General features: G+C 41.3%; 1 protein-coding gene across 5 annotated transcripts in view; it reads left to right on the top strand.

Moving 5' to 3' along the window:
- pax5 (paired box 5) overlaps positions 1-16,446 on the top strand; it is a 56,332-nt gene that overhangs the window by 13,024 nt on the left and 26,862 nt on the right. For 3 of the 5 annotated variants that reach the window (XM_034211596.1, XM_034211599.1, XM_034211597.1), the window contains exons 2-5: positions 1,307-1,472; positions 8,126-8,323; positions 9,420-9,484; positions 11,821-11,946. In XM_034211596.1, the coding sequence (XP_034067487.1) occupies positions 1,307-1,472; positions 8,126-8,323; positions 9,420-9,484; positions 11,821-11,946 (555 nt within the window). Of the gene's footprint in view, positions 1-1,300; positions 1,473-8,125; positions 8,324-9,419; positions 9,485-11,820; positions 11,947-16,446 lie in introns of all 5 variants that reach the window. The other 2 variants (XM_034211598.1, XM_034211595.1) reach the window with 1 other exon arrangement.

The raw sequence follows: 16,446 nt of genomic DNA, 5'->3' as shown, positions 1-16,446 counted from the left end.
AAAAAAATCTGGTTGATTTCTACTCTGCCTCCGGTAAGATATGTACATATACAGTATTGAGAAGCAGGAGAGAGAGTCTTGACTGTATTTTTATTTATATATGTGTTTAAAAATACAAACGTCTGTAGCTCATACATTGGTTAGCACAGAGCTAGACAGGCTGCAGTTTGTGACCTGGCTGGCCCGAGCCTTTCAGTGGAGAGTTTGAGGTGTTGGTGTGTTTGTGCTTGCCTCAGACTGCCGACCCGTCTACACTGCTTCTTCTCCGGTGCATGCTGGGATAGGCTCCAGGAAAGAGAAAATGATTTGGTTAATGGATTACTCGATTGACAGCAAATTCATTGTTAATAAGTTTGATACTTAATGAATTCCTTTAGTCAAATGTAATGATTTTTTTTTCTGGTTTCTGCTTGCATCTTTGGGACTTTTTCAGTTACGTTCAGACTTATAAACTAGATGGATTCCAACTCCCTGGTTATAGTTTTTTCCAATTACCTGCTCTTTTGCCGCGGCAGCCATTTACATTTGTCAATTAAAACTGAATTTTGTCTGATGAATTAAAAGGAAACTCTTACCTTCTAAATGTAATAGTAACAGTAGCACAAACAGAATCATGTAAAGGGTTACGTTTCTAGAGTATTATAGTGTAAACCAGTCCTATTCTCTTTCATTCGTTTTCCTCATATACTTTAATCTCTCAGGGGAATATAAGTGGTATCCTTCAATGAGGGGCCTGCGCCCGGCCTTGGTCAATAATTAATTGAGATCCCCTCATTTACTTAAGATCTTAGCTCACTCTTTACCCCGGGCGAAAATGGCCGAAGTTTGCATTTTGTAATTGTCACACCAGATCCAATTTGCTGAGCAAGAACAATCAGGCGCAGAAGAAAACTTTAAGTATTTGAGATAATAAATTCACTCCAGTACTTGTTGGATCCTAGTCCAGAAAGTGTAGGATTGCTGAAGTTAATATATCACAAACAAACATCTTATACAATAATGGTAACATCAAAATTGAGGACATAACAATTGAGTAAATTAGGATGTTTTAATAAGTGTCTTTTGTGAATCACTATTTTTTATCCATTGCATATAGCTAAAACATCAGTTGGTTAGATCTCTAAACTCCTTGTCTCCTCATTGCCTCATCAACCTTCATTTGGTCACTGACATTTAAATAACTTTATCTTTGTCTCAATTCAGTGCCTGGACCCTCATTAAATGTATAGGCAGCCATAATATTTCCTCATCATAGACCTTTTTTGTATTAATTTTAAACTGTATTTTTTGTCTTTCTCATGTCTAGGACATGGCGGGGTGAACCAGCTTGGAGGCGTGTTTGTGAACGGCAGGCCCCTCCCAGATGTAGTTCGACAGCGAATCGTGGAACTTGCCCACCAAGGGGTGCGGCCCTGTGACATCTCACGCCAGCTACGAGTGAGCCACGGATGTGTCAGCAAGATACTGGGCAGGTAAAGGACACACAATCACCGACAGCCGTATGATGGCTAAGCATTCACACCCTTTTCACACACTCAACAGTGTGAAAGAGTGGTTGTGTGACCTGGCATGGCCTTGGCGGTTGACTAAGGGGATCCTGGTTTGACGCCATCTTGTAACCAAAATGAAAATATTTAATTTTCTATGTCTGAAACATTACAGCTAAAAGTATCTGGTTCAATTTGAGGTCATCCTGCTGAGTTTTATGAATCAATACACAGGCTTTACGTTCGGCTTTGGCTTAGCATGTGTCAAACTGAAGCTCCTGTAAGGTCACACCGACTCATTTAGTGTCCATTCTGCCATTTCTTGCACAAGCTGCATTTAAAGTGCCGTTGTTTTAAAGCTTGCGTCTTTTTTGCCTTTTTAACCTTCCTCTCCCCTCTCGGTATCCTATATTTCTAATTTCATTTCATTTCATTTCAAACCTTTATTTATCCAGGTGTATCCCATTGAGATCATTGATCTCTTTTTCAAGGGAGACCTGCTCAAGTAGGTTCCACATGAAACATAAAAACATAAACAGAACAACAAAAAGGACATCATACAGCATCATTACAGGGTTTACAATTTACATAACTATCCACATGTGCAGGTATCAACAGCTTCCGATTGAGTAGCATCCAACCGAGCTTTAAAAACATTTAGTGGCACCAGATTGCTCAGTTCCCATTTCAATTGCAGACTATTCCAAGACAGAGGAGCTGCGCATCTAAAAGCTGTCTTCCCTAAGACAGTCCTAGCAGTTGGCACATTTAATAAAACCACAGCATGCGATCTCAGGCAGTAGCCACTTACAATTCGCCGTGAGATCAGGGAGCAGATGTAGGATGGAAGTTTCCCTAACATGGCTTTGTATATAAAAATGTACCAGTGACTGAGCCTCCGTACAGTTAGTGAAAGTAAACCAGCCCTTGCATACAGGGTACAGTGATGGGTTAATGCTTTACAGTTTGTCACAAATCTCAGTGCACTGTGATATGAAGCATCTAACTTGACCAGGCAATTGGCAGGTGCATTCATATACATGAGATCACCATAGTCCAGCACAGGTAAAAAGGTCACAGTGACTAGCCTTTTCCTGGCCTCAAGCGAGAAACAGGACTTGTTCCTGTAGAAGAAACCTAGCCTAACCCTCAGCTTTTTAAGCAGGTTATTGACATGACGTTTAAAAGTGAGACAATCATCAAGCCAGATACCCAGGTATTTGTAACAGGTAACCACTTCAATTTTTATTCCAGGCTCTGGTGTCTTTTTAGCTTTAGAAAAGAGCATTACCTTGGTTTTATCAACATTTAAAAGAAGCTTTAGTTCAGAGAGCTGAGTCTGAATAATGTTAAAAACAGCTTGCAATTCAACAACAGCCTCCTTAATGGAGGGACCTGCACAATACATAACGGTATCATCCGCATAAAAATGTAAGGTTGCTCCATCGACATTTTCACCTAAACTATTGATGTAGATGGAGAATAAAAGTGGACCTAAAACAGAACCTTGAGGAACACCATTAGTAATGTTTAACCACTCAGAAGACAGCCCATCAAAATGAACCTTTCAGAGAGGTAGTTCAAAAACCACCCCACTGCATGGCTGGATATGCCAATACTGAGTAGCCTCTAATACGACCCCTCTCAATATTTCTGTGTCTCTGCTCACTCTTCTCTCCATCTCTACCTTTTCAAGGCTACATTCAAGAGTAAATCCCTGCTCGTTCTGTCCCCGGAGAAGAAAGGGGGACAAAAGGGAAAAGATTCATCACTTTTTGGAATTAGCATCAAAATGAAAGTGGCACCATATTTCTGCACCCCAAAAAAGGGGAACAAAAGACAGAGGGAAATGGAGAAAAGGGAGAATGACAAGAACAAGGAACATAATCAAAACGGGGAAAAGCGTGTTAAAGAAGAAGAGTGCAGGAAAAAGCAAAAAGACAGAGAGACCATTTGAGGGGACGGAGGGGAAGGATTAGCTACAGCGACCCTCAGCTATATCAAAAAAATGTGTTGCTCATTGTTCTCCCATGCCTTTCTTTCTCTCTCTGTCTTCCTCTCTCTCTCCCTCTCTCTCCCCTTTCCTGGCCGTTCAACTCACTGAAGCGTTACCGTGAGGGGGGAGGAGAGGGGATCGAGGGATGGAAGGAGGGAGGGAGGGTTGTTTTATCCTCTCCTCTCTGTCTCTCTGGTGCCAACAGAACAAAAACACCAACTCCACCACTCTGTGTGTCTGTCTGTGTGTGTGTGTGTGTGTGTGTGTGTGTGTGTGTGTGTGTGTGTGTGTGTGTGTGTGTATATTAGCTCAAATGTTTGTGCGGGTATCAATAACCATGCTCGTTTATTCACCAATGATTCAGCTGTGAATAATTTAAATAGTTTTCCATTTGGAAATAGATTGTTTTTTGCTTTAGCTGTGTTTATACTCCAGCTGTGAATAGTCAAATTGTGCAACACACACACATATGCGCAACTCACACACACAAAAAGAGAGACAAGGAAACTCACATTTAAAGGAACACACATCTTCACGGAAGGGATAACTCTACGGTACAGCGGTGGAAAGAGAGAGATAGGGAGAGAGAGAAAAAGGGGGAGAGCAGGTTTAAGACTGACTGACAGCTTGCATCCACACACAGCATCCCCCCTTTTTCTGCGAGCTGCAGCGCATTTGCTGCCCCCCCCCTGCCCCCATGCCCCTTCTGCATGCAAATACATTCATGAAATAGCCATGGTGGACACGAAACGCCTGAATCAGTGCATGTGTGTTTGTATTTGTGTGTGTATGTGTGTGTGTTTGGTATCAGTGCCACCCTCTTCCTACCTCTGTGTCACAATGTGAAATTGCCAAAGACACAACAAACAACAGTCAGCCATCATCAATATTTTTGGAATCCCATCGATCACTGTTATCAACAGTTTGTTCTGATGACGTCGGGCATCATTACAAACAACTTTTTATTTTTACTAAAATTGAATCACTGACAACGATAACACGGTTGCATGCAGTGAGTCCAGAGAAACCCTCGTCATCCATTGTATGGTTTACATTTTTGGTAATATGATTAACTATTGACATTAACATTATGATTACCATACTTGTCTTCTCTTTATCTGTACCCTGTGTACCAGATGTAAATAGTTTTTACTCTTTCGCCCTGGTGAGAACTGTATGGGTTTACCAATGAGCCTGACTCATTTAGGCATTGAATTTAACTTATTCTGCCTAAGAGTGCCTGGAGAAAGTATTTTCTAATGCTAGTACCAAAGCAGCAGCACAAACAGTTGCCTACAAATGCAATCTTAGAGAGGAACTGATATGAAAAAGACAACCAAACTAAAGAGTTCAAATAGAGCTAACAGCGGAGACAAATACCAATGGAGTCCAATACCATTGGGTTTACAATAATCCTTAATGTGGCCAGCTATCAGTAAAAGTATCAAGGACAGGCTATAAATATACAATATAGCAATCAAGTTTTCAGAGTTAATAGATATCGCAATTGTAATAAAAAAAAAAAGTTCTGTCTTTTCTTCATGATATTTCGTCTTAATATTACAAATTATTGAAGGTTTTCGTTTCTTTTAAGAATATGTCATTACATTAACACATTATTGGCCACTTTAGTTCATTCTCCTGTCCACACTGAAACCTTGTGAATATAAGAGGTGGGTGACACAATTCACATTCCTTGTTCTCAGCAAAAAAACACTGTGACGTTTAATTATAGATAATAGAAATTCACAGCAGTTTCAGAGTTAAACTAATCTAGTGAATATCTTTCAAAGTGTTCGTCTTTTTAAAGAAATGTCTCTTTATGTTTCGGAAGAAATATGACTGCAGTTGAAGGATAAACTGTAAACAACAGGGGAATTTCTCACTGCAAATACTCTGACTTTGGAAGATAATCACTTGATATTTTAAATCAGAGTCATATTAGTCTCAGTTGAATTAACAAAAAAGGCATATTTGCTCAGGACAAGCTCTGTGTATTTTGCATACCATCAATCAGCTCACTTCTCTTTGTCAGTAAGGACAGTGAGAATGTAGACCAACCTATTCATCAAGAAATAAAACACCACGAGACTAAAGGTTCATCTTTTTCAAGATCAGGTGCAAATAGAGGAGGAGAGTGAGGGGGACAGGCCAGAGATAAGTGAAGTATTTTAAAATAATTTTGAATTCAAGCCAGAAGGAAGCCCTGACAGCAGTGGGAAGGTCGTTATTTACTGAGAAGGCATATAGGGAAGAGTTGAGACTGGGTGCAACAATGTCCACACCACGAGGAGTAAAGTGACAAGATTGTACAAAATCTAAATCTGAGGAAGAAATGCAAAAAATGTGCTCCTGTTAGACTGATTTTAGCAAAAAAACGCTGTTGTTAAAGCCCCTGTCACACTGTCCCGAAATTGACACCCGATGGACACACGAATATGGAATTGTGAATTTCGCACGAAGATGGCCCCGAACCACACACGAAGGCAACATTTACATTACATTTAAGACATACAACTGCAATGAAAGTACCAAAAACAATTATGTTACAGTACTATGATACTGTACTGATATCTTCAGACTTTGTTCTTTACTTTATCCGTCTTTATATGTAGAAAATATTACGTTTTCTCCGTAGGCCTAATGTTGTTTCCATAACAACAACAACTTCCTGTCAACTGTCCTTCAAAATATAATATGATATCCTTTTTAGTTTCACAGAACACAAATTGGGTTATTTACATAATATGTTTACATGATTTTGTTGTGCAATAAAACAACACGATAAAGGAAATGTTCAAATTCGGCTGTGATCGTAGCAACATCGGGCCATTCGTGAGGGCATCTTAAGCCATCGTATGACCGCCGGTGGAGTTTCTCAGGCTCCGGCAGCAACTTTGTGAGCAGTGGCAAAATCTTTGGCATGCCAAAAAATTGCCGAAGGACCTTGCGAAGGTTCATTTTCGTGTTGAATTCGTGTGTCAATTGTGCCCTTCGTAAGGCCATCGTGAGGGCATCTTGTTATCATCGGGGCCATCGGGCATTCGCCCCGATCAGAGTGAAGGCGAATGCCCGATGGCACCGATGATAATACGAAGATGACACGATTTGACAAGATGTCCTCACGAGTGCCTTACGAAGTTGCCGCTCACGAAGTTGCTGCCGGAGCCTGAGAAACTCCACCGGCGGTCATACGATGGCTTAGATGCCCTCACGAATGGCCCGATGTTGCTACGATCACAGCCGAATTTGAACATTTCCTTTATCGTGTGTCCATCGGGTGTCAATTTCGGGAGAGTGTGACAGGGGCTTAAAGGCCCTGTCACACTGTCCCGAAATTGACACCCGATGGACACACGAATATGGAATTGTGAATTTCGCACGAAGATGGCCCCGAACCACACACAAAGGCAACATTTACATTACATTTAAGACATACAACGGCAATGAAAGTACCAAAAACAATTATGTTACAGTACTATGATACTGTACTGATATTTTCAGACTTTGTTCTTTACTTTATCCGTCGTTATATGTAGAAAATATTACGTTTTCTCCGTAATGTTGTTTCCATAACAACAACAACTTCCTGTCAACTGTCCTTCAAAATAATATATTATATCCTTTTTAGTTTCACAGAACACAAATTGGGTTATTTACATAATATATTTACATGATTTTGTTGTGCAATAAAACAACCCGATGGACACACGATAAAGGAAATGTTCAAATTCGGCTGTGATCGTAACAACATCGGGCCATTCGTGAGGGCATCTTAAGCCATCGAATGACCGCCGGTGGAGTTTCTCAGGCTCCGGCAGCAACTTCGTGAGCAGTGGCAAAATCTTTGGCATGCCAAAAAATTGCTGAAGGACCTTGCGAAGGTTCATTTTCGTGTTGAACTCGTGTGTAAATGTTGCCCTTCGTAAGGCCATCGTGAGGGCATCTTGTTATCATCGGTGCCATCGATCAGAGTGAGGGTGAATGCACCGATGATAACACGAAGATGACACGATTTGACAAGATCCCCTCACGAGTGCCTCACGAAGTTGCCGCTCACGAAGTTGCTGCCGGAGCCTGAGAAACTCCACCGGCGGTCATACGATGGCTTAAGATGCCCTCACGAATGGCCAGATGTTGCTACGATCACAGCCGAATTTGAACATTTCCTTTATCGTGTGTCCATCGGGTGTCAATTTCGGGACAGTGTGACAGGGCCTTAACCAACTGTATGCTGTCCAAGCAATATCTTCTTAGGAGTATTATCAAGTTATACTAATACAACTTGTATAATTGTAAGAGCAAGTTGTGTTCAAAAGATCCAGAATAATGTTCTTAGTAAAAAGTATACATGGTTAAAACATAGAGAGAACATATTTATACATTGTTTTCATCAAATGTGCAGTCTCATTTGTGATAAAGAGTAAGAGAAGACATTCTGTTGCACCATGGGATATTGGTTAAAATTGTGATATTGCCTTTTTTATAATAAAATCAACACTGTGGCACTAGCAGTAAAAGATTCAGAATGTACAAATGTTAACCTTCTAACAGCTTATTTCCTACACTTCTAAAGAAACAACAACCTTCTTGTATTGCCCATCATGACCAACGCGAGCATTTTCTGCGCTTTGATTGGCAGGTACTATGAAACGGGCAGCATCCGCCCCGGGGTAATTGGGGGATCCAAACCAAAGGTTGCTACTCCCAAAGTGGTCGACAAGATCGCCGATTACAAACGCCAAAACCCCACCATGTTTGCCTGGGAGATCCGGGACAGGCTGCTGGCCGAGAGAGTGTGTGACAACGACAGCGTCCCCAGTGTCAGCTCCATCAACAGGTACTACTGTCTGAGTAAATGTGTGTGTGTTTTTGAGCATCAACTCATAGCAACAGGTACTGAAAGAAGGTAGAGCTCAGAGCAAAAATAATACAGAGTGTTTTATGTGTGTGTGTGTGTCTGTGTCTGTGTCTGTCTGTGTGTGTGTGTGTGTGTGTGTGTGTGTGTGTGTGTGTGTGTGTGTGTGTGTGTGTGGTGTGTGTGCGTGTGTGTGTGTGTGTGTGTGTGTGTGTGTGTGTGTGTGTGTGTGTGTGTGTGTGTGTGTGTCCGGGAGAGGAAAAGAGAATGGCAAAGAGGCCCCGGTCTCCATATGTATGAAGTGGCTGCAGCTCAGTGGTTCAACACGATGGTACAATGACAACCCTTTCCCCTGAGCATAGAGCCAGAGAGAGAGGCAGGGATAGTGAAATAAGAGAGAGAAGGAGTGAGCAAAAGAGGCAGACAAAAGGAAAGGAAGGTGTGCGAGAGAAAGGAGAGCAACAGATACAAAAGGGAAGGAAAGAAAGGAAAAGGAAAGGAAATGAGACAACATGAGAGGAGAGGAAAAGGGGAGGAAAGGAAAAGAAAAGGAAGGAAAGAGGAAGAAAAGACTTGCATGAGCAGCCAAGCAGGAAGTGTGAGGCCCCTCTGCCATGTCAGCCTGCCACACACACACACACACACACACACACACACACACACACACACACACACACACACACACACACACACACACACCCACACACACACACACACACACACACACACACACACACACACACACACACACACACACACACACACACACACACACACACACACACACACACACACAGTTTAGCTCCCACGATGGTCATGTTCTCTCTGTCACTCAGAATCCTCTCACACACACACACACACACACACACACACACACACACACACACACACACACACACACACACACACACACACACACACACACACACACACACACACACACACACACACACACACACACACACACACACACACACACACACACACACACACACACACACACACACACACACACACACACACACACACACACACACACACACACACACACACTAATATCTCCTCTCTCCTCCTGCAGGATCATTCGGACAAAGGTTCAGCAGCCGCCCGGCCAAACGGGCTCAATGTCGGCTCACAACTTAGGTAGGTCTGCTGCTTTAAGAAATCTTTCAAACTGCAAATTTTACAGCACGGCCGTTTTCGTATGATTCTCTCAGGAGCTGGTGTGCCGTATGTGGAACAAAGCAACGTATTGAGATTCTGAACCCTAACTCACGGTGTGAAATGTCTGCCACAAATGTCTTTGCTTGAATGTTTCGATCAAGATGTCCCAAAATGAACAGTCTGAAAGGGAAGTTAGTTAATTTACAAGTAGTTCATGTATTGCTTATTACTGTAAACATTATTTAATTGATGTGATGGTTTGGGGTAATCATTTCTTAAACTACATTTGTTATCTTGTTGTTGTTGAGTGTAAAGTGAAGAGTTGAAGAGTGGAGTAGAAAAAGTAGAATCAGTAACAGAGGATCATACAAAAGAGGCGTCCAGCTTATTGCACATAAAACAATCATCATAATCATTGATAAGTCTCCTAATGGATATCATGATTCTGAATTGCCTATAACGCAAAATGTTTAAATTACAGCAGTGCTGGATTTATAAATCTGACTTGACGTAACTACCCTGAGGTCCACTCAGAGGCTACAAAGGTCAACATTATCCACATGTTGGATTTGATAAATTGCACATTTGCTTTGGAATATGTGCCTCTGAATCACATAATCATTTTAAAATGATAAAAGCTGTATGGCAGATATTAGATTATGACTGATCTTGTTTACTGTAACTGTTTTCTGACTATTCCTAAATGAGTTTGTGTTCAATCGAATGATCACAAACATGGTTTCACAGCTAAATGCCGGTTCGTGGGATAATTCCATCATAAAGTAGATCGCGAGGACATTAAAGTGTGTTGGTAAAAAAAAAAAAGTTTCTGTCACTAAAGAGGGAATTTAATATTCTTGATCAAAAGACCCTTGAATCTCCTCCTTAAACATGGTTTGGCTGCTCATTGTAGTTTCTAACCATGTTACAGACAAGCAGTATATCTATTACAGCTATGACTGAAACATTATTTCCTTTTCCTCGATGAATATCTTAGAACAAATATATCTGAAAGCTTCTCTCCCTCTCCTCCACTCTTTGCCCTGCAGTGGATTGTGTTTCGGTGTATCTCATATCTTCATGATCACACATTGTCTATTAATCTAAATTAATTTCACACACACTGCTCCCTGACTCCTGCCTTTACACACATTTAGCAGGCGCACACACATACACACATGCAAGCACAGCTAGATGCAACCAGACACACACGCACCTGCACGTACACACGCTTACAGATTACACAGATAAATGGGTCCCACTCCCAGGCGGAAAATTGAACATTTGGATTTGCTGAATAAAAGCGCTACGTCTGATAAAAAAAAGAGTGAAAAGAAAGAGAAAGGAAAATTAGATAATTGAAGTGCTAAATCAAGTGATGGGAAAAGGAGGGATCTGCATTCATTATACTTTCCTTGTCGTTAGCGAAGGAGTAACAGCTGGAAGGGACCTTGATCCTCAGCTTTATCGTTTCTTTTTATTCCCCTTTCGGTCTCGTCTTTCTGTGTTTGGGGGTCTGCTGGGAGAGAGGATTAGGATGTCTGTCTCCACACCTTTATGTCCCTCCTGGGATACCATACTGTCACTCAACCCCATGTCCGCTTACAGGGGCACAGATAAGGGACCGAGGAATGAGTGACTGTATGTGTTGGTGTGTGCGTGTTTGTGTGTGTGTCAGGAGGTTGCACAATGTGTGTGTTTGTCACTGAAGCGGTGACAAGTATGTCGCTGTGTGCGAGGAACTTGTCTGCTCCAGGGGGACGATTAGAGGTGGAGACAACGAAGGGTAAAACGCAGACAGACTCCGGTCCTTTGTGGATTTGTTTGGGTCTGTATGGCTGAGTAAAGGTTTTAGAGGATTAAAGTGCCTCTATGTTGAGTTTAAGTAGAGAGAAATAGGATTTCACTCATAGTTTTTTGTTCTGTATCTTCGATTGTGAATGTGTCACAAATAACTGAATGAAGACATGTGAGTGTTGCTCTTTAAGTAAAAAAACAAACAATACAAAACAGCTGGGAAAGAGGTAGCAAATATATATGGTATGTAGTTGCAAAGGTATCAACAATACATATGCAGAAATATCAACAGTTTTTGCGTGGGTCAGCAATTCAATATTTAATTTCTCTGTTAACTTTTAATAGTTCTTCCCCCTCGAGTGTTAGGTGGCATCATGTTATCATAAACAGTGCCATTTGAATGATGATCTAAGATTTTGTCCTTATGATCATAAACACAACTTTTAATGCTTCAAAATAAACATTAAAAGTTATATTTTTTATTTGCCGATGAATTTACTCTAAGTTTCTGTCTGCAGCAACTTCTGTAGCGGCCACACAAGTGTCGGGAGTGACCAACGACTCAGCCGGCTCCTCGTACTCCATCAGTGGCATTCTGGGAATCAGCTCAGCTGCCGATGTGGGCAAGAGGAAGAGAGACGAAGGTGAGCAAAAATAATATGTGTGTGCGCTTGGCTGTATTTATTTTAACCCCATCTCTTGCGTTTTTATAAATTTTGATAGAAATAACTTTTCCAAGTGGACTTAAATATACACAACATTCATAACTGTGGCGGCCAGCCTCACAACCCCCTCCCTTCTCTCCCACCATGGAGAGCCCAGATGGGAAGAACTCGGATCAATGACAGATGTGTGTAAGAGTGTGTGTGCAGATGCAATGTGGGAGTTCTAAACCAAACATCTTCATTCAGAGAGCCCTATTTGTTTACTAACGGTGCTTCACTGGAGAGTTACCTGAGGAGTCAGTTTATGCATGCACTATCGATCATATATGCTGTCATACCGGATCAATGGTGTACGTATGTTAATGGGGGTTCTGAGCTTGTGTGTGTATATGGGGGTGCTCACATGTACTGTATGTATATGTTTATGTGTAAATGTGCATGTTTGTGTGTGTATGTGGCAGTGTCAGTGGCATTAAAAAGCAATCACACAGACAGTCTCCTACGGTAAATGAGACAGGACCAGATGTCGGAGCGAAGGGGGGGTGACAGAACGCCACTGGGGGCTATTTCTCGCTCTCTGTGTCTAACACACGGACGCACACACACTCATACAGTATGGGGTCCTTTTCCCACTGTTGATGAATTTCCCAAAACATTCCAGCAGGTTCCAGGATAAATCCCAGGTGCACCTTGAGCGTTTTGATATGCTCGGATACAGCCCACTTACCCATCAGCAGAGCACAAAGACTTTAGACCTGACACGCACTCAAACACACATACAGTGTACACACACATACACACACACACACGCGCACACACACACACACACACACACACACACACACACACACACACACACACACACACACACACACACACACACACACACACACACACACACACACACACACACACACACACACACACACACACACACACACACACACACACACACACACACACACACACACACACACACACACACACACACACACACATACCATGTATACATCACTTCAGGGGACATTACATTGACTTTCATGCATTTCCTGGAGACTTATCCTAACCTTAACCATAACCAACACATGCCTAACCCTAACCCTTACCCTTAACCTAATCCTAACCAAGTCTTCACCCTAAAATTAATGATCCATCAATTTTGTCCCCATAAGGGAGGCGAGTCCCTACACGTGACTATGTAAACAGATTTAGGTCCCCACAAGTATAGTAATGCTAGGCAACACACACACACACACACACACACACACACACACAGCATAGGTGTATAGAGATCACAAACTCCACTTTCTCCACACAAGGGAAGGAGTAGATGTTAGGGTGAACACATGGTGGATAAAAGTTAAGCTTGTTTTGTATCCCTCAAAAAATTCTGACATATGAAGTTAATAAAAAAAGAGGAAAAGCCAGATTATCATCAAAAACTAAAAATATCGCAAACAGTGTATACAAATATTGCAACAGAAGAAAAACCATTAGACTTTTGTAGATTCATTAGAACAGTTTAAACTCCCTTAAATTGATACATGATATAAACATAAATGCCATATTTCCCCAAAATGTGACTGGTGCTTGGTAACTTGAATTAAATGTTATTGTTGTACGCCTAAAATTGTTTAATAGTACCCGTTTGGAGAAATAGTGCCATCAAGTAGAAAATATGCATTTTCTTTTAAAGAAATTCCGGATATTCAGTTAGAAATTCCCAAATATAAGGAAGGAACCTTGAGTGGCCACAGGAACCCTAGTGGGGTTGCCATCAAGTAGAAAATATGCATTTTCTTTTAAAGAAATTCCGGATATTCAGTTAGAAATTCCCAAATATAAGGAAGGAACCCTAGTGGCCACAGAGCACATCATATAATTATTTCATAATGCTCAATTCTGGTCTACAATTGTTCTTTCCACAGCAGAAATGTTGACTTTTATAGAATGAAAAGCACAAGAGTGACTTATATTGTTTCAGACGTTTGTTGTCCACAGTTTGACTGCTAGCTTATTGAAATGTCTTACTGGGAACGAAACCATAGTAAGTGTTATTAGATACATCTTTGAAAAAAGCTATAATAATTTAAGATGTATATTAGGGATCTACTTTTCTTATAAAGCCATATTGCATTGACGAGAATAATAAGTCATGTATAATTACACAAATGTATCCAACATTACTATGTGTGATCTGCCGTCTGTAGCACAGACACTGTGGGCGAATCTACAGTTGAAATCGAAGCTCTGTTATCTCATTAGGAGCATTATTGTTTCACTTTGTTCTCACATGACGTGCTAAACCATGTGCTACATGTGTGGTCTTTTTTTTTTTTTATACGACTGGACGTTGTGTTTCACAATTCATATGGAAAGTATTCTATCACGTTTCACTGAAGCGTCCACTAAGCATTGTGTGGCTCCGCGTCACGTTTGGCTTGTGTGTTTTATCTGCAGTGTTCCTGTGGCAGAGGTCTGAGCGGTTGGCTCTGTGGTCTAATTAACAGCATTGCTAATCACAGCTTCCATTAGAGCAGCCCCCGCTGGATAATGACACACACACACAGCACGGGGCGACAGGGGGGAACAGCATGCACTGACATGGACACACAAATACAGACACCAACACACAATAATGCAAGCTTCTCACACACAATCTCCCATATGCTTGTCGGTACAAACATTTGTACACAGAAGGAAAAATACATAAACAAGTCACACACACACACACACACACACACACACACACACACACACACACACACACACACACACACACACACACACACACACACACACACACACACACACACACACACACACACACACACACACACACACACACACACACACACACACACACACACACACACACACACACACACACACAAGACCCACAATCACACAGCTATGTCATGTTGACTTTGTCGTTATACTGTATCTTTCTCTTAGTACAGGGAATTTGTTACATTAGTGTTTTATGTGTGTAATAATGTGCAGTAATGTGCAGTAATAAGACAGTGCTTTATAGGCCTGATAAAAATAAGAAAACAATGTTTTTGCTGCCCAAAAAAACCCTATCAGGAAAGATCAATAAAGTACTATCTTATCTTATCTATTTCACTCAAATGCTAAATAATGCAGGGAGTTTCCTCATGTCTTGATCATTTTGTTGGATTCTATTTTTAATGAACTTGCATGTTTCTGCATTAAGCCTTTTGTCAGTCCATTGTTTGAGAATAAAACTCTTAAAAATGATAAAAGACATGAGGGGATTTCCAGTATTATTTTGCATTTGAGAGAATCCTTCTTTCTCAGTTTGTTTTGGAAATCAACCAGACCTTTTCACAGCAGAGATGGCAGGAAAATACACAGGTGCAATTAATAATATTAATAATATTATTGGTAGCTGAATTCCATGAAGTTGTTCCTCTTCAACAACAACCTCATATACAGTCATGTGTAATTGTTTACTAGTATGGCTCCCTTTGACCCTACTGTTGGTGTTATTTGTGCCACCTGTGCTCTGATAAGTCAAAATGTCTGCTGCCAAAAAAAGTCAGGTAGGCTTTTGTGATATTATGTACTTGATTAATAAGATCATATCACATCTAATAATATCATATATGAACCTTTGTGCAGGAAACCTTTTATGTGCGCTGTAACCTTACAAGCATAGAAGTGGCAGCTGTGCAACTGATGGGAACACTGCAAGGCGGGATCATGTTATGTGTGTGTGTCGGCAGGAGGAGTGTGTGAGGGTAATGCCCTGTGGTGACCTCTGCCCCCAGCCAAAGCGAGGGGAAGTGGGGGAGGCTGGGGGCAAAATGTAGATGAATGGGAGTGAATGGAAGAACTTGACTTGTGGGGCCAAAAGGGGACTATTGTATCTTAACCTATTCTCTTACACAGCCTCTCTGTCTGTGTGTGTGTGTGTGTGTGTGTGTGTGTGTGTGTGTGTGTGTGTGTGTGTGTGTGTGTGTGTGTGTGGTGTGTGTGTACATGCATACTCATTTAAAATAGGTACAGGTGTGCATTTCAAGGGAATCTTCCTTGAATAAAAAGTATTTTCAGTTTTATTGAAAAAAATCACAAGTGTACATGTATATAAAAAGTGTCGTTTGCATGAACAAGAAAGATTTACCCAGAATGCCAAGATGACCTCTCACCCCCTTGTGCATCCACTGTGACATGCAGCAGCTTAGCAGATAAAAGATGCTGGGTGTGAGCAAAAGATGGAGGATGGAGGATGGAGGAGAGGAAGGAGGGGAGCTCCGCCCTTAACTTAAGAGTTTCTCTCAGTGCCTCCCGCCCCCTAAAACTTTGATCTCTGGAGTTTGTCACACACATACAAACACACACACACACACACACTTCTATGCACACAAAACATGCACTGAAACACGCAAACAGGTGACAACCTATCTAATTCTCAAAGGTATTTGGATTTAATAATTCAACTGTTCTTGTGTTGTC

The sequence above is a fragment of the Gymnodraco acuticeps genome, unplaced genomic scaffold (genome assembly GCF_902827175.1).
Source record: "Gymnodraco acuticeps unplaced genomic scaffold, fGymAcu1.1, whole genome shotgun sequence".
NCBI classification, from domain to species: domain Eukaryota; kingdom Metazoa; phylum Chordata; class Actinopteri; order Perciformes; family Bathydraconidae; genus Gymnodraco; species Gymnodraco acuticeps.
This window is presented reverse-complemented; position numbering and strand designations above follow the sequence as displayed.